Below are 25,781 nucleotides of genomic sequence, written 5' to 3'. Positions count from 1 at the left end.
TAAGATGTCAAAAAAATTGGAAAAACCATGTTGAATGTATATATAATTTTTTTTATTAGCTACATATGTGTTACCTATATATCTGTGTCACTTGTCATCATCCATACCAGAGTGCATAGTGCATAAAAAAGGCATTAAAAAAATTAAAAAATAGTGGAATGACCTCCCTACAAACCTCCTACAAACGCCCCTGCTCTCTACTTTTACTTGTTTTGAATGCAGTACTTGATAGATTTCTGTACTTATTTTTTACATTGCAGTACATTGGATTGTTGAGTTATGTTCAAAGCCAAAAAAAGACATCTTTGCACCTTCTGTTGTTATGCACAACTTCTAAAACTTCCCTCTCCGTCAGTGTTGGACATCCAGCTCACACATATATTTTTTAATTTTCCAGATGTACTGGCCCTTTAAGAAGCTCCTCTGCTGCACTTTTTTTCCACCAGTGTGTATTTCACTGGTTTCACTATGGCGAATGGATAAACAAACAGAGCCCAATGGGGAGGAAAGCGGCAGTAACGGTGAACACATCTGCCCCGTTAGTGAGTGACTAACCCCGCTTAGTAACAGTCCGGTGACCGCTGCAGGGTTTTCGGCAGGGTGTGCTCTCGGGACACGGAGGCTCGTCAGACTGAACAGCGATGAAAGGAGCGAAAATAGTTTCCTCAGTGAGCACCTCGGTGGTAGCAGCCGGTGATACAGGCTAACCGTTACCGGACTCCGGACCCTTTCTTCTCTGTCTTCGGCTAAACAAAATGGAAAAACGTGAAGTCTAACACGGCGACCGTTAGCTTGTGGTATCAGACATTTCTTTAAAGACGTCTTTCATTCAGTCGCTCGTGTTTTTTTCACCGAAGTCGAGTTTATCTGTCGTGAAAAAATGTTGACAGGATCAAAAACCACGTTCAAAGTGAGACAAATGCTCCCAGATATCAAGGTAAGGTCATAAGTTAGCTAACTGACGCGAAGTATATCAGCTCTGTTTAGTGAAAGACTTCAGCATTAACTTGTTTTATCTTGTTTTTAATGTCGTTGGCACAATTTTGATATTTAAAAGTCAGCCTTGAGTGCTTTTGTGTGTGATTTGTGTGAATTACAGCGTATTTTTAAACCCGTATTGCGTAAATGTATTTTTGCACTTGTATTTTATCTCAATTAAGGGACTGTTCGTTATATATGTGGAGGGGTAATCAAAGTGGTGCAAAATGGGGGAAAAGGGGAGGCATGTCAAATCAGTTAAACCCTTTGAAACCTGGTTTGTCTTGTGCTGCAGCTTGTGTAGCAATTATTAGATCATCCATAATACGGAAAAAATTACAAAAAACTATATTTGTTTAATAATTTGCTTATTCTCAATTTCATTTTTTTCTATTTTTTGCAAACTTTTTGGTCATGTCTTATGATTGCAAGTTGCATTTTTCACGTTTAAAAAAAAAACTAAACAAACGAATTTGCTGTGGTTTTGAATGTATTTTTGTATATGTGTTTTAATGTCATTTAAGGGACTGTTTGTCATATATGCATGGAGATAAGTGGTGCAAAGAGGACACGCATGTCAAATCTTTTTAAACCTTTTTGAAACCTGAATTGACATCAGTTGTCTTTAGACACTGTTTGCAAGCTATTTGGCCCTTTGAAACCCTTGCTCGGGTTTCAAAGGGCCAAATAGCTGGTTTGATTTCTTTCAAAAACATGGGGGGGGCATCTTCTGGCCATCACTTGTTCAGTTCCACCTTGCATGTGTTGGGCAATAAGACTTATTCTCATTTGGTGTGAAAATAAAAATGTATGGTTAGGGACTATTTATTCTTCAGAGAGGGTCGGTCATGCACTTCCTCCAGTCACTCTGGGAGGCTCAAGGAGAAATATTTGTGGCTTCAGAAAGGGTCAAGATAAAGAATAATCTCTAACCTCAGTTTTGTTTTCCTCTCTTTTCTGGGACTTGCCACCTTCAGTATGAATAGTTACGGTTACATTAAATTATTTTCACTTTAACTATAACTTGCAACTCAATAAAAATTAAGGTTGGAGTTGTGTATTTCACAGCAACCATTTTTATTTTCTCAGTGTTATAACACTTGTGATTAAACAGCAGAGACCAGGAAGGAGGTGATGTTATGCACAGGAAACACCGGCCGTCTTTTAACATGCAGAGCTATAAATGTACACTCCGGTGGTTTGCTGCCTGGCTGGATTTGAAACCTGCAGTTGTTCTTCAAGAAGTGAGCCTTATTCAGAGCATGAATGTGGCCTGTCTTGTGGTATTTTTGTTCACAACTCACGATGGCAGCTTTACAGGGACTGTGCTGCATACGGCTGCTGTTTCTTTCAGTCTGGACAACAGGGAGATGCATAATTACTGCACGGCTACATACTGTCGCTGTCTCTGGCTGCATGCCTTATTAAAGGCGGTGAAGTGGTGGTGAATCTTAATCACTTCTCATAGCAGGGGGTTTGCCTCATATGGGATTAAGTTGTTGTACAGGAAGATGAATGGCGCAGGCGATCGTCGTCCCCTGTGCAGTGAACAGTGGCAGCCTGTTTTAGCTGCTTCGATCTCCAGAGCTTTGAAAGGTCACATGGTGCTATTGAGATTCAGAAGATGAAATCCTCGCCTTTCAAATGATCAGTAAGATACTGCCCCAGTTTGGGAGCACCTGAGAGGTGCAACTTGCTTTGCCTGGGGACACTTTTGCAAAATGACACGAGGCCAGGGGCCAGTTGTAGCAGCATCTTTGTAGGATTTCAGGATGTTTAGAGGATTTTAAGACATTTCCAGGATTTTAGCACGCTTCTAGGATTTTAGGACATTAGGGGCTTAATAAAGGCTCTTTGCCTTTATTACATAGGACATCTTAAGTGCCATACGGTCACAGAGAGGGATGACATGCAGCAAAGGGCCAGGGTTTGGAGTCAAAGCCATGGCAGCTGCAGCAGGGACGCAGCCTCTGTACATGGGCCCTCGACCAACTAACCTACTGGGCGCCCAGCACTTTTTTTTGATAAACAAGCTCTATTTTTATGCTGTTTTATGCACTCTGTCACATTATGTATACTAACTGTACACAAAAAAATCCCAGTGTGAATCACTTTCTTTCTATTGTAAATTAAAAAACGGTTGGGGGGCGCACCCAACACTCTGTTGGGGGCCAGATTTGGCCCACAGGCCTTAAGTTGAGTATCACTAATATAGAGGTTTGAAGGACTCATTAGTTTCATGGACAGCACAAAGCAGTGTGTACACAGTATGCAGTATTCAGAGTTTGTCATTCCTCTGGGAACAGTCTCTTGGCACCGTCTTTGTGTAGCCTGGCTTTTTGTCTCTCCCTGGTTATTTTCAGCAGCCGCAGGGGGAAACGGTAACAGATGCCTCTTTACTCTGCCCTCAGGCAAGGCTTGCATGTGGAGTGGGGGGTGATGTGCACTGCACAACATCTGGCTGTCGCCATGGAGACAGCAGTTGGGAGGTAGAGGAGTTTTGAATTCGATTACCCCCGAATGAGACGCGCGGAAATCATCACACCCCCCCACCAATGGAATCCCATGTGTCCATGTATGAGAATGTGGCTGAGCATAAGATATGGAAATGTGGAGTAGTAGGCTGTGTGTGATGATGTGCCACCCACACACTCTGGTGGGTTTCTCTTCCATGAGCATGTGTTAAGACTGCTGTAGAAAACTGAATCCAATCCTGAATTTGGACCAGATGGCTTTGCAGTTTGCATGTACTGGTGAATCTCCTCTTTTTAAATCACAGTGTATTACCTAAGCAATTTTGGATGACATAAATTATGATAGGGCAGCAACTGAATTGTCATTTTATTAGCAGATTACAATCAAGTAATAATTTGTTTTGCAAAAAGTGAAATTTATCCCTTTACCACCAAAATTAGCACCTGTACGCAGGTTTTTTAAACACGGGTAAACCTGTTAAAAACAGACTCCTCTCCCATTGCCAGTAAACCAGCGCTGTGTACACAGTTCTGCTGCAAAAGAGTATGCTTTTTAGCGTGTGTCTTTTTTTGTGTATTTGACATAACGGAAAGCCTGGAAAACAGATTAGTAAGCAGCATGGAGGCCTGTGAAAACCTTTGCTTCTTGTTATGTATCTCGTACTTATTCAGCCTCTCTTCATATTCGGTGCAGACTAATTTAGGTCAGTGTTTGAGCGCTGCTTGGGCATAGATGAACGGTATTTTGTGGTGGCCCAGTGTTGCATCTTCCTATTAAGACTGATTTATTGAGTGGTGTTGCTCGCTTTTTGCTTTGGCAGAAGGTTTCTTGAGTCTCCATGGTAACCAGAGATGCCCTGCAATTTTCATGGTCCCTGTCTATTTCTGTCTTGTTAAGTAAAAATTAATCTGCAAAGACAGCTGTTTAAATCACACAAATATCCCACTGTTTATTTTATTAACCTTACATTTATTGATTGATCAGCTCCTAGGCCCGCAGTTTATCATGGGCAGGTGGGGGTTGGATTTTGTATGTAATTAAAAATCCCTGTGTCTGTGTTGACAACTTTAATTGTACCAACCACATTGCACGACAAAATTTGGCGCTGTATTGTCGAAGAAAATTCTGTAAGAGTTATGAGAGAAAAGTGTTGCATAACACTTTTTTCTGTGGAAAATATGCCATTTCTGTTAAGCAACACTCCTCTAAAGTGTTGTGCGCCCAAGCATAAATTAGGCTTAAGGGCTGAAATTAGTGTGTGCACCTGGGTGTTGAGTTTCCATCAACGCCGATCAGAGCCAGTAAATACTCATAACCTCTGTAGAGTCATTTGACTTTGGTGTGAATGCAGATTGCAACCTTACACATTACATTAAAAAGCCACATGTTAGCAGATGTTATAGGGATGTTAGAGGAAAAAGGGGCTGTCGTGAAAAATGCCCACAATTTCCTCAAATCAAAGGAGACATCTATAAATTGCTTTGTCTGTACAATCAATGGTCCAAAATGAGACAACAAAAAGCAACAAATCCTCACAATTCAGAAGCTTGAATCAAGAAATGTTCTGCAATTTGCTTAAAAAAATGACTGAGTACAAAAACAACAGCGGTACATACTTAAGGATGCTGAGGCCTGCATCTTGACAGGATGGCAGGCTTATTCAGGCTTATTTTGGCTTCGTTTATCCCCCTGAGTTCGCTCTATCTGCATCTCACAGCCAGCTTTGAAGCAGTCAGCATGAAAGGCACACAGCACAAAGCTCCACAGAAGCAAAAATGCCAGAGGAGGGATCATCTGAGCTCTATTCAGAGCGGCTGAAGATCCAAGCCTGATAGGAGTAGGCCAAAGCAGTATAGACACCCACACCCGCTCCCATAGGACCCAGACATCACATTCACTGCCGGTTCCTGATCTACCGAGGCTTTCACTGCTTAAACAGACCACAACAATGAGCTCTTCTTAATGGCAGAGTAGATTTATGGTCCTGCTAGAGGGTATATCGATCTGGCATTGGGTGATAATTAACCAGATGCACTATTCACTCGCGAAAGGCCTGAGAGGCTAGGTCGTTTGTCTGTTTAGAGTCTGTGTAATAGCTCTGATAATCTCGCTCATGGGACCTGAGCTGTAGACTGTCTAGAGGTGATTGTCAAAAACATCCGATACGATTATGAGCCACTGAAAATGCTCTGTTTGGCATTAGATTTTCACTTAAGCCTTTTAGCTGACACTGCAATGATGTACTGTCAGTAAGAGTGTAAGAGGATTAGACATGCAAGTGTGCTCCAGAGGCCAAGAGGAGGAAGTGCTGCTGTTGATGGACACACTGCATTTTGTGGGTGTCAGACATATGATCATGAAGCGCATAGTTTGGCCACTGAGTCCTTAAAAAGAAGAATCCCATGACGGACTTGGATGTTGTATTCCATGTTTGGCCACTTTGTCGAACTGGCTTTAAAGTGCGGAGCTGCTCCTGGGGGCTTGGTTAGCATGCTCATGTTAGCTCTTTTGTCAACCCACTGCTGTACCGAAGGCTCGATTCACATTTGACACAGAAGCAGTGCGTGGTGGTAACCTCGCCGAACTGCAGCGTGTTGCACACTCGTCTTGATCACACTGGCAGCATCATGGCTGCGACGCCTCTGTAGAGTTGCCTGCTGTTATGAGTTCTGTTTTTCCACATTTATACACACAAATTCCACTCATTTATGAGGTTGTGCCAGCTCCTGCAACACAACATAGTCCTGCAAATATTTCAAAATGAAATGCCTTGTGATTAATTGGGTGCCAAAAAACCCCAAAACAACACGTTGAGCAACTCTCACGCACTACTTCTGCATCCAACGTAAATCTGGCGCAAATACAGCCTCACTGAGGCGATTGCATGGCTGAGGACAGTTTTTTTCAACTACTAACCACCTATACTGAGCAGAGTCTGTTTTATCTGTCTTCAGATGACCTTTGAACCTTTTCTTACTGACCTTACAGTCAACAACTGCACAGTCATGTTTGCAATTCTCCGTTAACACTGATAACTTTAGCAACAAGAGATGGGGAATGAAATGAAAACACAAATATGTTTTTGAGGCAATGAATAGCAAATCATTCAGCAGGGATACCATTAAAAAGCGCCAGTAATGATCTGTTTGTTGTGCGTCTACAAGTCTACACTGATGGTGTTGTAATTAAGAACGGATGAGAACGCAGACACTGCTGCAAATATTGCCATGTTGCGGCCTTTTGTGGAAGGTTTCAGAATAAAACGTTACAACGGGGAGAGCTTTGCTAATTGCTGCAGGCTTTTGCAGAGAAACGGGTTAAAAGCTGGATATCCACCATAGTGTGATGCATAAATTCTCTCATTAAATATTAACGGTCTGAATTCCCAATTCATGAAACATTGATTTACTATTTCACTCTATATGTCAGAATCTGTTTCTATCTTTTCTGTAGGTTCAGTGTTTCACATACTGAGGTCATAATGCAGCTTTTTCTGGAATGCAGTTGATGCATTTTTTATACACTTCACTAGGTAGTATATTTCCACTCTGGACCTCATTTCACTGGGAACTGCTGTTTATATTCAAGGCAGATTTTTGTCCTTTTGCTTTGCCCTTGGGGCTCTGCTTTCAGTGCATTAATACATTTGATGCCAGGTCTTCTCTTTCTAGCAGTACATCATAACAGGTCTGCTCCTAAAAGAAAAATAATGAATTAAAGGAAAGACTCTGATCCAAAAATGATGAAAGTTCTCAGTCTATTTTATGTATGCAGACAAAAAAAATCTTATGTTATTCTTAATGGAAGAAGAGGAAACACTTCAAAGTGAGCCTCATTTAGCAAAACTACCTCACGTCCTCATTTTCCTTCCATGCCAGTTCACAATGCCGTATGACTGTCCCCATTCATGTGAGGAAATGAAAAGCCCAATACAAAGACCGGGCTGTGACCCTTTTCAGTACAGTGAGCAGTGGCTAAAAGCTAATGTGTATTTTACGAGCCCCAAAGCAGAGCATATTTCAGAAGGAGATGCTTTTAAAAGAGACCCAGAATTTTTCATCTTAACAACAGATGATAAAGGTTCACCATGTGTTTTTGGCACTGCAGAAAGTATCCATGATTTAATTATTTATTCTCATTTGGATTGAAAAGCATTAGGGCTGTTGTAAACCAAAGAAAATCTTTTTCAACTGAATTTTTTCCTACTTTTCATCCAGTCCAGTTGGTTGATTAGGGAAAAAATCTCCACTTTTTTTCTAGATTAACTAACCTAGGTAGAATTACCCCTGGTAGAGCTGTGTGACCACCAAAGCTTTTTTTTCTGTCACAGACATGAACTCTTACTCTGTGGCAAGAAGACGTCCACAAGTGCAAAATAAATGCAATCTCCACTGTAATATTATCTGAAAATAAACTGTGCACTGTAACGCCTTTCTACCTGAGCTGCATGCACGAGTGCGTTTTACCACTAAGTGCTGAATAGGACTGAGAAAAATCTGACATACTGGACACTATAGAAGTTAACTAATAGGTCGACAATGTTGTATAAAACATATTGTTAGTAATGTTCGATATCTGTGTAACGCTGCATGTGACAGACAGACTTACTATTTTTAGCCCAGAAGCTAACCCTAGCCTTCCTGCAGCTCGGACATGGCTCCAGTCTGAGAAACTTTGTAATCCAGCTTTAGTAAAAAGAATCCATAATAATATATCTAACACTGAAAGTCTTCTGTGATTATTTATCCGTTTTCCAATTTAAAAATGAGAGTTGAAAAATGTTAAACTTTGGGTACAACATTGCGCTTGTCACTCAGTATGTGTACACACACAGCTGCAGTTATAGCTGGATTAGGCCACTTATTTGGACTAATGTCCTTGTCCCAGTATACAAGCCCTTGGGGAGACTCGATTTATTGACGGAAATAAATTATTAACATGCACAATTCTACTCTACACTTTACTTGGTGCTTTCATCTTGTTTTGGTTTCCTCCCTTCTTCTTCTTTTGTTTTTCCTGGCTTTCTGCCACAAATTTATGCTGTGCGACTTCCAGGTCAAAGCCCAGTGCGGGGACTGACTGACCGACTGAGGCGTACACAATAAAACCCCAACCACAATAGCTAGCTGTGTTAGTCCATCTTCAAGAAATTCAACTTAGTACGATTTCAGTCGAACTAACATGTTTACATGTAGTTTCAAAGTCCAGTCCACCTGCTGCCCAATCACAGTGAAGTCCAGTCATCTCAGAGGACAAAAACAAGTGCTGAACAACAACAACGGGTGTCGTTTCCAGCTGGCAAAATACAGGCTTTGGTGGTCACACGGCTTTATTAAAGTAACACCAGCGATTGTCTAACCAATGAGAATTTGGTCGGACAAGAACAGCCAACTAGCCTTAAAAATCATATTCTTTAACCTGTTAATGCTCTCTTTTAGTTTCACCTCAACTTATTTGTACAGATTTTTGTTAAACAAGGTAGTCATGCGACTTAAGATCCCTCCAGAAAATTCTTTGGAAACAAAAGTGTGGTGAAAAAACTCTCATTATCTCATTGCATTGTTTCAGCTGTCCCATTTGAAAATAAGACTTTTATTTTGATGGGATTGTCTGAGAATTTAAATTTTATAGCTTTACATACAACAGAAGAGTGCTATATCTTCAGTCCTTACAAAATTCCCATTCAGTCTCTTTCCTTGTGAGTTTGGCCTGTTGTTTAAGAAAAGCCAAGTATGTTCCAGACCCAGGAACAAGCACGCTTACTGCAGAAGTCTGGCCGCAGTTGCGAGGGGAAGCCATGAGCAATGGAAATTGCAATAAGCCTTGGCCGCAGTCCCTGAAGATGGAGGGAGGGAACAGAGGAGGGCAAAAGTGGGGCAGAGAGGCAACACAAGGGAGAAATGAAAGTGATAGAGTGGGGATGCTGAAGCCACACAATTAAAGCAAAAGTGAAATGTCAGCGTAAACACAGCCCTGGAAATGTGGTTTTGAGTGATTCGTGACCCAGAGATCTTTTTAAGATTACGCCTAGACATTATTTCTTTCCAATTTTCCTTATCTCTGTTGCCCGTGTTGCCTGGATTTCACATATGAATGCATTTGCTGTGTGTCCTTCTGTCACATTTTTGCATGTTTAACTAAAGGAGTCCCATTTATATTACCCTTATCACATTATGTACACAACCCAGTGTGAAGTGGAGCGCCAGCAGCACTTCGCCTTGTGTTTTCAGCGTTATCTAGTGAGTGCACATGCCTCACAAGACCCTGAGGCCCAAGTTTGTCAGTCTTGACAGCCTTCAGAGAACAGATCTAAGACACTGGATTTATAAAAGGAATAACAAAACAACATCTGAGTATCCTCTGATGTTCTTAAAAGGCGTACAGGAATTCAGCTGTGGGTTTTCTGTGGGTGTTGATGGAGAGACTGAGGGAAAGCATAAGACGTTTTAAAGCCAGATGGAAACAAATGAACAATGCTCTGGCAAGCAGAAACTAAGTGTTGTAAAATTTTAGTGTCCTGCCGTATAATCTAAAAACCCTTGTTTTTCTCCAGTGGTTTTTGCTAACAGAGCTTTCAGCCTTTTAATATGGTCAGTAAAATTGTTGGAACTATAACCATATTATGAATATTTGTTATGGAGATCTTCATGCTATTGGCTAACACTTGTCGTGTTATTAAATGTTTTATTACAAGATATTGCACCAGTGTGAACTTGCCCATGTGACATTAATTAGTGCTCTTATTATTTAGATTGTTTTTATTACTGTGATTATGGCTCTTTTAGTTCTAGTTTAATTAATTAGATTAATTAGCAAATTTGTAAGGTTTTCTTTTTTTTGCAGTTTACACGGTATTCTACTGTTAGTTAACAGTTTATGATACATGTATTACAACATTTGGATTACATTCTTCAATTATTTTAAAAACTATGAAATGAAATCTCACAGAAACTTTCGCCCAGGCCACACTGCCTGCATGAGCAGTGCCTGTGTGTCGCGGAGCCTCTTGGTTTTTTTTTTTTTTTTTTTTTTTTTTTGGCACCCGTGTTAACAGTTGGGAGCAGCCACACTGCCCACATAAGCAGTGCTGCTCAGCTGCGGCTCGACTTCTCCTCAGCTGCTGTACATCTAAAGGAGTCTCACCAATTTTTACCCTGTGAAAGCGCTGTTTTCCGCAAAAATAGATTGTCTTTTGACGGTCATGCTGACATTATACCACCTTTCATTACAGTTTCAATGTCTATATCTGTGACAAACATGAAAAAATATGTATATATAAATATACATACATATACAGTTTCTTTCCTTTTTCCGTTTCAAAAATAAAAGCCCTCTGAAAACGTTTCTGTTGAAGAATCTCGTCAGTTGTAAACACAAGGCTTTTTATTGTGAAATATTTGTAGGACCATGTTGTTGACGACGCAGTGGCTTGCACAGCTCCATGAATGAGTGGAGTATCGCCTTTTAATTGTGGAAATAGATTAATTATATCAGCAGGCAGCTCTTTGGACAGACATTGCTGTCTGTGAACACCACAAGCATGTAAGCTTCAGCAGCTCGTCTATGTAGCTGTCAGACGCTGATGGTGCACGCAGTGTGGCCCGGGCATAAAAGGACTAGTTAAGGATTTATTGGTATCTAGCAGTGAGACTGAAGAACTAAAACTTCTCCCATGTGCCACGTGTGTAGGAGAACTTTGATGGCTGATGCAAAAACCCGGATGGCCCTATCGAGAGTCAGTGTTTGTTTCGGCTACTGTAGAGACAACATGGCAAACTTGAGGCAGGTGACCAACTCTGGCTCATTCTACATTATCAAAATACAACGATTCTTAATTTTAGATTATAATAAACTAATGAAAACATAGTTGAATATTGAATATGAATATTATATAGCGTATTGTTTCTGCCGATAAAGGCCCTTTAGTCCTACACACAGGACCTTAAAAAGCATCAAGATACCATCAGCAGCAAACTGCAGAATCTGCGAGCCAGGCGCTCTCACATACAAAGAAAACAAGCAGCTATGAATAAGTGTGATTTTACTACCTTTTCAAGGAGCAAAGGTCCTCTTTGTTAAATGTTTTTATGGGGGGTCCACAAGCCTAGAGTGTGTGGTTTTCATGAGCAGGCTGCTAACACAGAATCCACCACACTGCAGTATTGTTAGCATAACACTGGCGACTGAGTAGATTCATTGTTATTGTTCACACATCCTTGCTGACTTGAAGAAATACCGATGTTTTGTGATAGAGCTGGTGCTGTAAATGAAACAACGATTAATGGTTTCATTGCGGGTGAAAGTAAGAACAGAATTGCTGAGAGAGACGTTTTTGGGCTCTGTAATGTATAGTTTTCTTGGATGTCAACTGTGTGCTGTAAGCTCTATTTCTGTTCTACTAGAAAGGTTGTTCAGCACCTGTGTAATCACACCGTACTCTCACATTGCAGGCCCAGACATATTATGGGATTTGAAGCCGATAAATGTAAATGGCTTTTACAGGGGGGGGGGGTGTAGTAGCAAAGTTAAGTGGAAGCATATGTGCCAGTAGGCTCACAGTCTGATTATAGAAACCTCTGTGGCTCTGTGGGGTTGGATTCTTGCTTGTAGAACAGACTCGAGTACATTAGACTTCATGACTATTATTGTGAAAAGCAGGAACAAACAACTAAATGGAAACTAAGAATCATGGAGCATTGTGTGGTCGTCTTTGTTTCTGTAAATGAGTCCACTGAGACGAGCCAGGCTTTGATGAGAGAAGCAGGCAGAACCATAACTTAAATATCATCAACAAGACCAGTGGTGACATGAGACTGTGTCCGTGTGTTTAATGTGTCTTGTTTAGTCTATTTCTTGACAAACTCTATGGGCTTTTGATTCAGCTATGTTGCTCTGATTTAAGGCAAGAGTTTGACATTTTGGTGATTGTGCTTATTTGGTTTCTTGATGGGAATTAAATGACACCACTTTATGTCTGTCCATTATAATGACCCTTTGAAAAGTGGAGCAACATCGCTTTTCTTGTGCTGCTTTCAGATGACTTTCTCAAGTATTTAAACCCTTGAATCCTGAAAAAATATGTGCAATATCTTTCGAAAACATGGGAAAACGCTAATGAACAATTTTGTAAGAAATGTTGCTCAAATTGCAAGACATTTTTATATTTTGATTTCTTTTTTTAAAGTTAGGGAAAAATGCCTAGAGAAAAAAGCAAAAAACAAGGGAAAACCATATTCATAAGAATCATAATTACATATTCAAAGTTATGTTACAGAATTATTATAATTTTAAGCACTTTTCCCATCTTGTTTGCCTTGTTTGTTTTTTAACTTTTTTCTCTTTTCTTTTCTTTTCTTTTTTAAATTAATTTTTCATTTTTGTTGTACTTTTTTCCTATTTTCTCACTAATTTGTAGATCATTTCTTTATTCATTGCTCGTTACCCTCTACCCATGTTTTTGAAAGAAATCACACCAATTTTCTCAAGTTTAAAAGGGTTAATTCTGCAGCAGGCAGACCATTAGCTTAACTTGGTATAAAAATGGATCTTCTCATCCAACTAACGTCAACAAAGTGAATGAGCAACTACCTAAAACTACAAATGTATTCCTTAATGGCAGGACATGTCCTCCGTGTCACAGTGAAATGTAAAATGCAGATTGATTAAATGATGTCTGCTCTGTGTCTCCTTTAGGAGAGGATGCTGAGTCAGAGTGGGGTGAACGCAAGGAGTCGAGATGTGTTTGGGCTGCGCTGCCTACCAGGTAAGATTGTAATGTTTTTTCCATGATTATTAAGCTTTTTTCCCCAGCTTTGTATCATAACAATGTAGGTAGTGTGTGTAAATACTATGTGGTCAACTTCCCTCCATCTAACCAGCGAGTAGATCTCCCCGCCCATCTCTCAGCTCAGTTGGCTGACTCTAGGGCTGATGCTCAAACTACAGATTGTCAAATGCCTGCAACCACAAACACAAAGATTAGAGATCCAGAGAAAGACTCTCCCCTCTCTCTGTCAAACTCAGACCAAACTCCAATCAAAGGGTAAAACTAAACAGTGCTGTCCAAATGTAAAATAAGGTTCTGTTACTGTTATGCCTATTTATCAACTAAAATGTCTTCAGAAAAAATATTTTAGTGCACTGTTTGGCTGTCATACAAGAATTTGTAAACAAGAGGTGGGCGCCATTCTGTGTCTCATATAATAAAAACAGGCTGCAAAAACTGAGATCAAACGGTAAAACTAAGCAGCGCTGCTATAATATGAACCACTGAGTTCTCTATTTCTCTGCTCAAATGTTTTCAGTAACATGTTTAACTGTAATATGAGATTGTTTGTCACAAGTCAGTCACCATATTGTTTACTGTGGAAAATTGGCCAAGCTCGCATTATGTCACCTACCAGCAGGAGCATTTATTAGTCTGGTACAGAGCTGTGCATCCTGGTAGTTGTAGGTTTTCTACCCCTTTAAAGCAAATGCCACAGCCCTTTTTATCTGTTGTCTCTGGTCATGTAGCAACACGTAAAGAAATCTGATGTGCAGTTATCATGATGAGCATTACATCAGATCAGTTTTTACTTCATAAGTTTATGCTTTTGTTAAATCCACATATCCATGTTTGACAAATCCACGCAAGTCTTACATTGACTAAATAAATAAAGAATTATTCCAGCCACTGTAACAATTAACAGATTGCAGCTGAACAGCTCAGCCAGTCAGACATAAGAAATGTGGAGGGTGTTAAATAATAAAACACCTCAAAGCATAAACTTCAGTTGAAAACTTGCTGCTCCAGGATGAGAGGAAATATCAACATTCGATAACACTGAGGCAGAAAACTGCTGCTGCATTCATTGTTTTCTGTGGTTTGAAATGTCCATTTTTCACATGTAGCCACACCTGAACCAGGAATGTCACAGCAGGTGCTTTTCCTTTGAGATCGGAAAACATCTGTGGTTGAAAAGCTAATCTGGGCACACAAAAGGCGGCCAAGAACAGTTGTATGGCTAAGATCAAAAAGTCTTGTAGCTTTATTGTATATTATAATTATAAATCAATCTTTCGGTACATTTTCCCTTGTTTCTTTTCTCACCGTCCTCCACTCCTTTTAATGCATTTTTTTAGATAATTTCCTTGTCACTTTTTTATAATTTCTTGCAATGTATTGGGCATTTCTTTCCAAGTTTGCCATTGCCCTTTTTCCATTCTATTTTAGAAAGAAATCAAACCAATCTGCTTAGATTTTGAGTGTTTAAATACTTGAGAAGGCATCTGAACAAAGCACAAGAAAACTCATGTCTATCCAGGTTTCAAAGGGTTAACTAGAGGTCGACCCTCTTAACCCAAGTGATTATCTGCTGGATGGTGTGAGACCACAGAAAATCTCTGCTACCGCAGTCAAAGTTATTTCCCCAGCCCTGCCCTGCTCATGTTCTTGAGTCAGCAACACCCTGCAGGAGCTTTTAATAAGAGTGGCAACAGACCAGAGGGCCCAGATCTGAGACTGGCAGATCTGAGACTGGCAGATCTGAGACTGGCAGATCTGAGACAGGCAGATCTGAGACAGGCAGATCTTTAATGCTGCTTATCAGCAGTTACTCACAGCACAGTCTTCTTCAAGTGTAAATGACTGTGTGGGTGTGTTAGAGAGAAGTTTATGAGGCAGAGAGATGCTTCCTTGACCTGTTTCGATCTCTGCTTGTCATCTTATGTCTAAAATCTAGTTTTTGAACATATTTTGCTCCTTTTTTAAATTTAGTCCTTCATATTTATCTCTTAAGTTTTTGTAGTAAAGCTTCTGGAAAGGTGTCTCATTAAGTATCTGCAAAAATCTGACTGAAAAAAATGTTCCCAAATATTAGAAAACCAATTTCAGAACAGCTAATTTTTAGGATAATAGCATCTCTTAAGACTGTGTGGGCGTGGCAGTTCATGTTTTGATTGACACCTCCATGGGTCCCACCTTTGTCAACTGTCTGTCGTCTCCACGACAACAGCCATGGAGCAAATCAGAGTGGGCGTGGTACAGCTCTATCTGCTCCAGCCCTCTGACTCTGAGTGCGTTCATAAATCCAATCTTACGCTACACTAAAATGAGAGAGCTGTTGTTTAAAGCCGCGGAGCGTTTTATTTCTCCATGAATTAACGAATGATTAAGTTCATCATACATTCACTCCATTTGGCGCTTTGCTGCTCTGCCTCCCCAGACAGAATGACCAGAGTGCGCTCTGACACCCCCAGAGTGCTCTGGATAACTGAACAGTGCATTTCAACAGCGCTCCGAATTTACGAATGGTCCAATTTGTGCCAGAGTGCGCTCCGGCACTCAGAGTGATTGTTCATAACGCATCCGATTGAAAGGAGCGTCGAAGGATATCAATTGGGCATGTATTTGTATAATCTGACACCTGACTTTGAGTTTTTGGTTGGCTTTATCGATATTACGTGATATAGATCAAGGAAAACCACGCCCAAATCAACCCAACTTCCTGAAACTATGAAAAAAACTAAAATGGCAATATTTCACATTTGGATTGAGGCTAATGTCTGATCATTTTTGTTTCTTTTTATTATGCATGTAAGACCCTAAATTACACATTAAGAAGGTTTTTTATGATTTGGGTTCCCAGAGGCATTAAAACAGGGGTTTTTCATGCATTAGTTGTTTTGACATCAGATTTCGTGACCTTTATGCATGCAAACAGACACTACAGACACACTCATTCATACATGCACACATATTCATTGCAAACACACACACTTCCTTCCTTATTTTCACCCACTTCGTGTCAGCCTAATTTGTTTTCCAGCAGTGTGTTTTCATCAAATACTTTCCAGACTCGGCTGGTTCTTGACAACACACACACACACAGATCCTATTCTTAGCTGTTAACATTTCACTGTGACATGTCTACTGTCTTAACTTCAAAATATTTCCTCCTGCTGGCTTTAAGCTTCATCTCCATCCCCAACACCATCCTACTGTTCCCTTACCGCTTTCTGTCCTTTCTGTCCTTGTCTCCACCTCCATTCCAGGAAGATTAGAAACACAGCTGACCATGTGAACCTGTCTTATATTAAGAGAAAGAGAAGAAACATGTGTATTGGCAGCACTGTTGTGTCTGTTTTTTTCTCTTTTTCCATTGAGACCTATATTAGCTCCTCTGTGAGCTAAAATTACTTGCTATTTAGTCTGCTGTAAATGTAGCATTTCATTTTATTTTGGACATTTCTCTAAACGAATTCAGATTTCAGGCAGGGAAATCTATCCTTTGGCTTTGTGCACGCTCTGCAGAGTAAGTGTTTAGACAATTTGTGAGAACAAGTTCACTTTCAGACACAAAGGAGTCGCAAATCCGACCCCACCGAGTGAAAAGGCTCACATTGCACCTGTGGACTCTCTCTGTCCCTCTCTCCCCGTCTCTCTTAAATACACATGCATGCATAAACTCTTCAATCTTGTTTGAAATTTCTATTTTTAGCTCTCATATCAGTAATAACACAGTGGAGTTGTTTTTGCATTGTAGGAGAACTTAGACCACATAAAAAAGTGTCTGTTTTTAGATCCTCTGATAAGTCAAGAACAACCACAGGAATCACAAAATCAGAAATGCGTTTGCAGAAGTTGTCCCGTCCTCCCGTAGTTAACGGGCAGTGCTCAATGTCCACGAAGTTCTCATGTGACACCGGGACACAGGACCGCAGAAACCGAGCCGGCCTGCGGGAGGGCAAGCGGGTCAGGGCAGCTCCGACAGCCATAGGTAGATCATGTACCTTTTCAATGCTGCGAGCGGGGGAGGGGTTATACTGTCCATTCACACACAATGCCAAGAGTCCAGGACCCCCTTCAGAGCAAATTCACAATCCCCTTTCTGCACAGTCTTATGTTACTGTGGGATTAAAAGGCTTTATACCTCGCTGATTGATGGACAAGAGACCAGAGCGTTTGTATACTTGGGTTTCGATCTTGATATTGAAAAAAGGTATAAAGTTCTCTCTATATGTGTGACTTTGAATGGATGTTTTCCAGTTTTTTGTTTGGGCAAAAGAATTATCAAACCAGATTTTGGGGGGATTTTATGTTTCTGATAATCATTACGTCTGGAAATATAGTGTATTAAATTGTTTTCATTATTTTCATATATTACACCTGCTGTTTACTGGCTACAATTACAGTGCAGAGAGGTTAAAAAATAAGACACACACATCCCATAGTGGGTGCTGGATCCAAGATGAACCAAAATGTGAAAAGATAGAGGTCCACACACCGGGGAGCTCCCCTTAAAGGATTTTATTCTGCTAAAAAAATGACGTAAAAAAGTGACAAATAGTTTCATAAAGAAAACCAAGTACAGTAAGCTTGTCATGTAATACAAGAAAAGCAAAACTGACAAATTTCTCCCTTTTAATGCGAAATAAGTGACGTTTCGAAACGTTTTTTTATTATTTCACAGAATAAAATCCTTTAAGGGGAGCTCCCCAGTGTGTGGACAACTGTCTTTTTACAACTCCAGTGTAACCTGTGTGCAAAACGTCACAGAAACAAGCTCAGTAAAGGGAGAAATTTGTCAGTTTTGCTTTTTTTGTATTACATGACAAGCTAACTTTACTTGGTTTTCATTATGAAACTATTTGTCACTTTTGTGGGATGTTGCATCACACGTTGGTGGTTGGTGGTTTGGGGTTGTCTGTACTAGTTTGTCAACGAAGCAGTCTTCTTGACATTTTGTGCTGTGTCAGATTTTAGTGAAGACTCCAGCCATACAGGGCTTTGCTTGTTGTCATTTATGCAGAAAATATCCCAATCAACTTTTAATTTGTCAAGAAAAACTATGTCCCCAGATTTAACCCAACATAACCTATTTTTGGTTTTTACTGGTCCTTTCAGTGGGTTGAGGAGGGCAGAAACCTTTTTCGTTCTGCATGCATCCCAGCTGAAAATGAGGAACAAATGTGGATGAAAACAAATAAAACAGGCATGTGGTTCAGATCTCTCTCAGCTGTATTTTCTCAGGCTGATTCTTAAGGTTGCTCTCTCATATCCAAGTCACTGACCACAACATCAACAAGAGGAGCTGAAATATTTAGGGGGAAACTTCAAATTAAACTTAGAGGTCAAGCGTTGTGTTTTTGAAGGATTTGGCAAGTTAGCGTGCCGAGATGCCATCAAAACTTTCTTAACTATGGCTATAGGCCTATTACATGCAGGGTCGTATAGTCATGGAAAACCTGAAAAAAGTATTTACTTTTATAGCACAGTCACTTTCCAGGCCTGGAAACGTCATGGATTTATTAAAAATCATTGGCAGTTTTGGAAAAGTCATGAAATTTTGTTGTTCCACATGTCGTAACATAATGGCTGATTTATTTTCTGTAGCTGTCGATGTAACGTGGCTCTAGTATGCACCGATATGTGATGTTTCGGACATCGATTCTTCATTTTCTCGCCTACATTTCACATATATGTATGCCAACTTGGCGAAATTATGTTTGAATAGGTGTTGAATGGCAAGTTTAAAATTTTGTCCATTGAAAAGTTTTAAAATTTTGTCCATGAAAATATGCCTGTACATGCCACTCTTTTCACATAATAGGTAAAGATGAAGTGCTCTATTTTATCATTATCGCAGAGACTGGTATTTGTACTGGTATCATTTTTTTTTTTAACAGTAATAAGACCCAGATTGAGTTGAACTGATTTCGTCTACTGTTTGGACAGCCAGGAGATCTGAAATTGTGGTGCCATGTGAGACTATCCAAATACAGATAAGAAATGCCAGCAACTGCTGGGTTTCACTGTAATTAAACCATGTAATGCAGCTTTTTTTGCCTCGAGGCACAGCGTCTCTTGTTGGTTTCGCCCTTCTGCTCCTCAGTTGGTCAAAACTCAAACCCAACATTTTGTTTTGGCGAGCTGTCCGCCCTGTAATGCTGTCAGAAGTTGATGTAACTGCTATCTGCAAAGCTGTAACTAGCATTGGAGAGTCAAAGCAAACACAGGGCGTCTGAAATCAAACAGTTGTGGTCAGTGAGTTTTGTCTGCTGTATGAGAGTTGTTCTTCTGTGTCTTACTGCTTCCCATTGTTGTTGCTACTGTTTTATTGTTTTTAATAGCTGTAATCCAGCTAACCGTGGGCCGCACCCATAACAAGAGGCGTGTATTACACAAATATCCCAGAATGTCCCAAACATTAGTGGCATATGAACACAGGGTCACAGACAGGACAACATGTATGAAAACAAATTTATGATCCTAAAAAATTGGATGGACTGGCTTAAATTACCATTAAAGTGCACGAATACTGTGTTCAGTACAGTAAGTACATTTACTAAAGTACTGTGCTTATGTACAAATTTGAGGTACCTGTACTTTATTTTCTTGTCATTTCACTTGATACTTTTACTCATTTCAGAGGGAAATACTGCATTTTTTTACCCACCACATTTATCTGACAGCTTCAGTTACTTTACAGATTAAGTTCTTGCATAAAAGGCATTTATAAGAGTTTATAAAGATGTTTTGTTATAGATTAAATTACCTAACGGTTTCGACAAATACAGCTTCATTGATTAGTTGATTAATCAGTTAGTCAATTGACAGAAAATTGGCAACTATTTTGATTAATATTTAAGTCTTTAAATATTTATTTATTTATTTATATATAATCAAGTGACTACTTTTTTAAAAATAATTTTTAGTTTGCAGGATTTTTCTGTGTATTTTCAGTTTTTTATGTAATTTTTAGTTTTTTTCCCCATTGTTTTTGAGTTTTTGGGTTGTTTTAAAAATTAATTTTCAGCTTTTAGAGTGTTTTCTTTTTCTTTTTTTTCCTTTTTAATAATTTGGAGTTTTGTGGGTATTTTGTGTTTGTTTTTTGTTCTTTTTTTTTTTAAGATTTTTCTTCATTTTTTTGTTTTACCTTTCCTTGTAATACTTTTAAGTATTTTTCCTGAATATACTGACTTACTTTTACGTAAGTAAAATTTTAAATGCTGGACTTTACTTGTAACAGAGTGCTTTTACACTGTGATGTTTGTACTTTCACTTAAGTAAATGATCTGAATCCTTTTCTTCCACCACTGACTGAGTTAGTGCTGCATACATTGTTACACTCTATAGCTCCCCAGGAAGCACATAAAAGATTTTATTTGCTTAAAGGAAAACTGTGTCGTAAAATACCTTCACTTGTACCGCTGACTCACTCTGGGCTGAGCCACCTGCTAGCACTAACTTCTTAAATCTCACCAAAGAGTGCAAATGGGCCCAGAAGCCTCTGCTCTCCGTCTTCCGCTGAAGGGGAAACTTCAATTCTCAAATCTTCAGGCTGCAGGAATGTTTTCGGCTCAGTTGCACCCTGGGGAGGCATTAAAACGAGGCACGGAAAGCCACAGATTGTCCTTTTGAAAGACAACAAGGGTTCACTTGTGTTCGCCGTGATACTAAGCATCTTAAATCTCTCTCGCTAGATCATGTGTGGTCGGGTTTAATTGATAAGTCCAGTCTGGGGCTTTCAAGCGTGGTTTCGGAGGCTGAAGGGCATGAGCATAATCATAGAGCACGCCCTAAGATTTAAACTCCTCGTGTGCATTCAGCAAATTATGGTGTTGGAAGCAGAGGCTCCTCTTCCTCTTTCTCTCACAGTATAAACAAGTGTTTGATGTGTAAAAATGGCTGTTTCCTGTTTGTGCTTCGATATCCCCCAAAACATTCTCTAAGCTAAGAGCGATGAGCAGCAGAGATACAGCAGCAGGGATACAGCTCGACTGTCATTTTCAGTTTGAGGGGCGAGCTCGTTCCTTCCACATGTGCAGTGAAGGAATTTTGAGTTTCCTCAGAATGTTTTTTTTTTTGTTTCGAGGAACCGGCAGTCTTTCCCCGTCTTTTTCGTGTCTTCTGAGCGAATATGAAAACATTTGCCATGCCATATGTGTCCGGCCAAAACTCTCCTCTTGTCATGGACAAAAAGGCCATTTTTACCACGTCTACTTTATCCTGGACTCTGTTGCCATGGAAACCCACAGTCTAGCTGGCAAAGGCTTTTGTGTTCCTGCGGGAGACTTTTAGAAATGTGCTGTCTCACCACTGTGTGTGTCTGTGTGTGTGTGTGTGTGTGTGTGTGTGTGTGTGTGTGTGTGTGTGTGTGTGTGTGTGTGTTGTGTGAACTGTTTTCCTTTTTTTTTTGTTTCGCCCCATGAAAGTGTTCATGCACATCTGTGTTTATGTGCTTGAGATTGTTCTGGGAGAAAAGTTTATTTTCGGGAGCTTTGTGCTGGAATGTCCGATGCTTCTTGAACCTTGCTCTCCTCTTAGGAATGATAAAGATTCGTCTTTTATTCTCAACAGAGTCAGTCGATCACTTTAAACTGCATGTGTACATTTCTATTAGTTTTGAGCCCATATTAACAAGGCAAGCAAATTCTCACCAGAGGGTTTTGATTTTGAGTCAAAAAAATGCAAAGAAATTTACTTCATGATCTTGACTTTTTTAATTTAAATCAGTGCTGCACTGACTGAAAGTCATGACTTGGATGTCGTAGACAACTTCAGAGACCTTCAAAGTAGCTCAAACTCAAAGTACTTGGGTGATATGTTAATTCAGTTTGACATAATATAGGTACATAATATTAATATTAAATATTGACTTGTCAACTGAGCCATCTGGGAGATGTTTTTAAGTGAAATGAGCCCTTCAGAAGCTCAGTAGCGTCCTGTTTTGTGTCAGTGCGGCAGCAGGAAGCTGCTGTGGTTGCATCACTGCTATTAGGGGTGCATTGAAAGGACAAAATAGCAGCATGCAAATAGATAAAAAACAACTTCATCTTTGGATGTTAATCGCATTGTGATTAACGCATTGACATTGACAGCCCTAATTTCAACTTTTAAAAATTATTATTTAAGATGAAAAAAACCCATCTATTTTCTCTATAGACTTTTATGAAACTGAAATTTAAGCTTTCATTTCAAGTAACTTATACAGTAGATCACAACATGAGTCCTACACCAGAATAAATGAACACTGTTTGCTGGGCTGTCATTGGTCTTTGCTTTTACTGTAATTGTCAGATTATTATTAGCAGCCATTGGACATTATTACATTTCTCATTAATTATTGACTCAATTTTATTTCTTATGCAATACAGAATTTGAACCATTCTTCAATTTATATCTACAACAGCTACTTTAATAGCCATTTAGAGCTGTAGTTGGTACTTTTTTACAAATAGCTTTTTAACAAATATTGTCTTGTTTTTATTCATGTGCAGTAGTGCCATTAGAAACAATTTGAGAGAACATGACAAGAAATAATTTTAACAAAATATACCATTTGTAGCTTTTTTGTATTAATAACACTTGGTACATTAAAGGAACAAATACTTAAAGAAAACTAATTCACTCATACATAAATTTCAAAGTATTTACCAGAAACCATATTGGTGAAATTTAATTCAGAACATTTACTGTCATCTGTATGATGGTGTTTTTGTTGTTCTTTCTGCTCCTCCCTGCCCATCCACCGTTGCCTGAGGACAATAAACAGCTACTTGACCTTTTTATTTAAAAGTGTTTGTTACACCCACTCCCAAAAGCTCACACAGTGAACTTCCATGCTGTTGTTTCTTTGTCTGTACACTTCCTGTTATGTATCCTCACCATAGCCCTCCACCCCCAACCTCTGCACACACTCAGTTATGCTATTTTATCAGACGTGTACAATAAAAAACCCTTGACTGACCTGCATTACCCATGACTTCATGTCCTTCTTGTCCCCACTAGGCGAGTGTGTACTTCAGAGAGCTGTCATGGTGAGGAAGAAGTTGACCGCCAGGGAAGGAAGAGGCTGGGTGTCTGGGACCCTCTTCTGTACACACTTCAGAGTGGCCTTTGTGCCTCAGGACAGTCCCAAACCTGACGTGAGTCCCTTTCAACAGCTGTAATTATTAAAACACTTGTATTATTATCATACACTGTTATAAATTTAATAATAATGTTAGTCTTTTTAAAAGATGACATTATGAAGTACATAAAGAATATTTAACATTATGCAAAATCTTTGTTATATATATTTTTTTCTTTAAATAACATTCATAATGCAGGACAATGCAGACCCAGTGCTTTTAGGAGACCATGATGTGGCTTTGGCGTCCATAGAGAAGGTTGTGGTTGGTAAGTAAAAATCCTCATTGCCACATTTTTACCCACAATCAGTAAGAAGTATTTCAGTGAATGCAGTGACAGGAGATTTATTAGTAGTGTTACTTTTATGTGATACTCCCTGTTTGGGTCCAATCACAGATTAGTAAACTGTAAATCAGGCCTTTTACTGTGATGCTGTCGTTGCTACTACCAACTGTTTGGACCCAAAATGACTTAAAGTTGATTGATTTGGCGACAGCTGTGGTTACTATGGTAACAGCAAATAAGTTTTAATACTACAGCAGACAAACGCTGAGCAGCTAATTAATCAGAAATATAAGAAAAGACTTACTAGTGTATCTGTGTTTTGTTTTGTTTTTCTATTTTGCAAAATTTTAACAAAGATGCAATTTCATGCCTCAGTGTTAGTAGTTTTCAGTTTAAAAACTGAAATTATTAAACCGAAAATCATTGCTGTTACGCTTTTTTTTTACCTTGGAATGTGCTATATAAATCAAAGTGTTTTTTTATGATTATTATAGTCCATATATGTTACTAAACTTAATTTTTAAATCATTTAAAATAATCTTTTCATCTTTGCACCTCTTGTCTGCAATTTTGCAATTTTTAATTTTTTTATGGTGACTTTTTTAATATTGTAAATCATTTATCAATTAACTTAACCTTTTACATCTTTTCTCTTAATTCTTTTATTGTAAATCTTTATCCTTTAGTATGAGTTATATGTTTTTGCTCTGTAAAGCACTTGAATTGTCGTGTCGTTTGAAATGTGCCATACAAACAAAGCTGCTTTACCTTGCCTTTACTTTAGGTCTAACCTAGATTCTCATAGTACATATGTGGCTCTGCTCAGGGGTCTTTGGCTCTTGACCCATTTATTTGTTTATTATTTAATGAAGCTTCTCTCCCCTCCTGTGATGTAGTCGGCCCAAACAGAACAAAGCTGGTGACCCCGAACTCCTCGCTGAAGTTCACTCCTGAGGAGCTGGTTCTTTACTGTAGAGACCTGCGGGTCATCTGCTTCTTGTTTGACCGTCTCACTCCTGACGCACAAGTCATAGAGGTGTGTGTGTGTGTGTGCGTGCATCTCATGATTTTAGGAATTTAGTGATTTCATTTTAGGCATGACTAGTCATACGCCGGCTTAAATATTGAGCTGTGTGCACAGCCCAAAACCAGGAATTTGCAAACAACACTTTTTTGAACAGCCTTTAAAAACACATTTTCTTTATTAGTTTTGTGTTTTTTCGTGCAGTTTTTTTTCTAGTTTTTAATTATTTTTTCCTTTTTTTACTGTGTGTATTTCAGTGAACCATGTTTTATGCATCTTTATAAGCAATTTCCAAATTCTTCTCTCTCCCAGCCTTTTGTCAAAAATGTTGTTTTTTTGATGAAAATGCACAAATGCATTTCCTCTGCACTCACCACCTCTCAGCCTTTCTTACCGTCAGGAAATGAAAAACAAGTTAAAAGAAGTTATCGGTATCTTATCAGCCACAAGAAACTGGAAATGATCATTTTATCGGTATCAGTAGAAATAATAATTATCATGCATCACTGGTTATGATATCTTTATATCTCACTTAGGAGTCAAAGGGAACCTTTAAACTTGACAGAAATATTAATTTTATGTATATTGTGATATATATCGACATCTACTGAGATGAAAAAAATGATAGAGATAAGACTTTTTTCCATATAGCCCAGTCCTACATACACCGATGATCTGTCTCTGCAGGGCATTGATGTTGAAAGCTGATGACCTTTGTCATGTTGATGGGCTCACTGTGGTTTCCCTCCTCAGATAACCTACACCATCGCCAAGACCTACCAGCCTCCTAAACCAGGGTCAGTTTTATCTTTCCAGAACGCTGCCCTTGGGAGTGTAGGTGAGTAGATTAATGTATGCACCTTCATGTATACAACCCTGCTCTCCCTCGCCTGGCACTGATACAACATCTGATCAGTCTGCCTGTCTGTCTGTCATCCAGCAGCAGTGTTGTGTTCCCAAGAACACAGAGGATTATTCAGTATAGCACACATATTTTTACATTTTTTTTATGATGTCTTGTTGAAGCTGGGGTAGTCAGAGATCTGGAAGAAGAAAAAAAATAAGTTTTAAAAAATAATAAATACGACCACTGTCGTAAAGGCTGGGCCTGAATATTCAGCT

At 39.3% G+C, this 25,781-nt stretch overlaps 1 protein-coding gene across 1 annotated transcript in view; it reads left to right on the top strand.

Moving 5' to 3' along the window:
• The first annotated feature begins 493 nt into the window (after window positions 1-493).
• The window catches only part of mtmr11 (myotubularin related protein 11), a 49,484-nt gene continuing 24,196 nt past the window's right edge, over window positions 494-25,781 (top strand). The window contains exons 1-6 of the mRNA XM_042490838.1: window positions 494-937; window positions 13,147-13,216; window positions 23,228-23,364; window positions 23,548-23,617; window positions 24,532-24,671; window positions 25,413-25,497. Coding sequence (XP_042346772.1) covers window positions 881-937; window positions 13,147-13,216; window positions 23,228-23,364; window positions 23,548-23,617; window positions 24,532-24,671; window positions 25,413-25,497 — 559 coding nt within the window. The 5' untranslated portion in view covers window positions 494-880. The remainder of the gene's footprint in view (window positions 938-13,146; window positions 13,217-23,227; window positions 23,365-23,547; window positions 23,618-24,531; window positions 24,672-25,412; window positions 25,498-25,781) is intronic.

This window comes from Plectropomus leopardus, chromosome 7 (genome assembly GCF_008729295.1).
Source record: "Plectropomus leopardus isolate mb chromosome 7, YSFRI_Pleo_2.0, whole genome shotgun sequence".
Classification (NCBI taxonomy): Eukaryota; Metazoa; Chordata; class Actinopteri; order Perciformes; family Serranidae; genus Plectropomus; species Plectropomus leopardus.
Note: the sequence above shows the minus strand (reverse complement) of the source record. Positions and strands in the feature narration are given on the sequence as shown.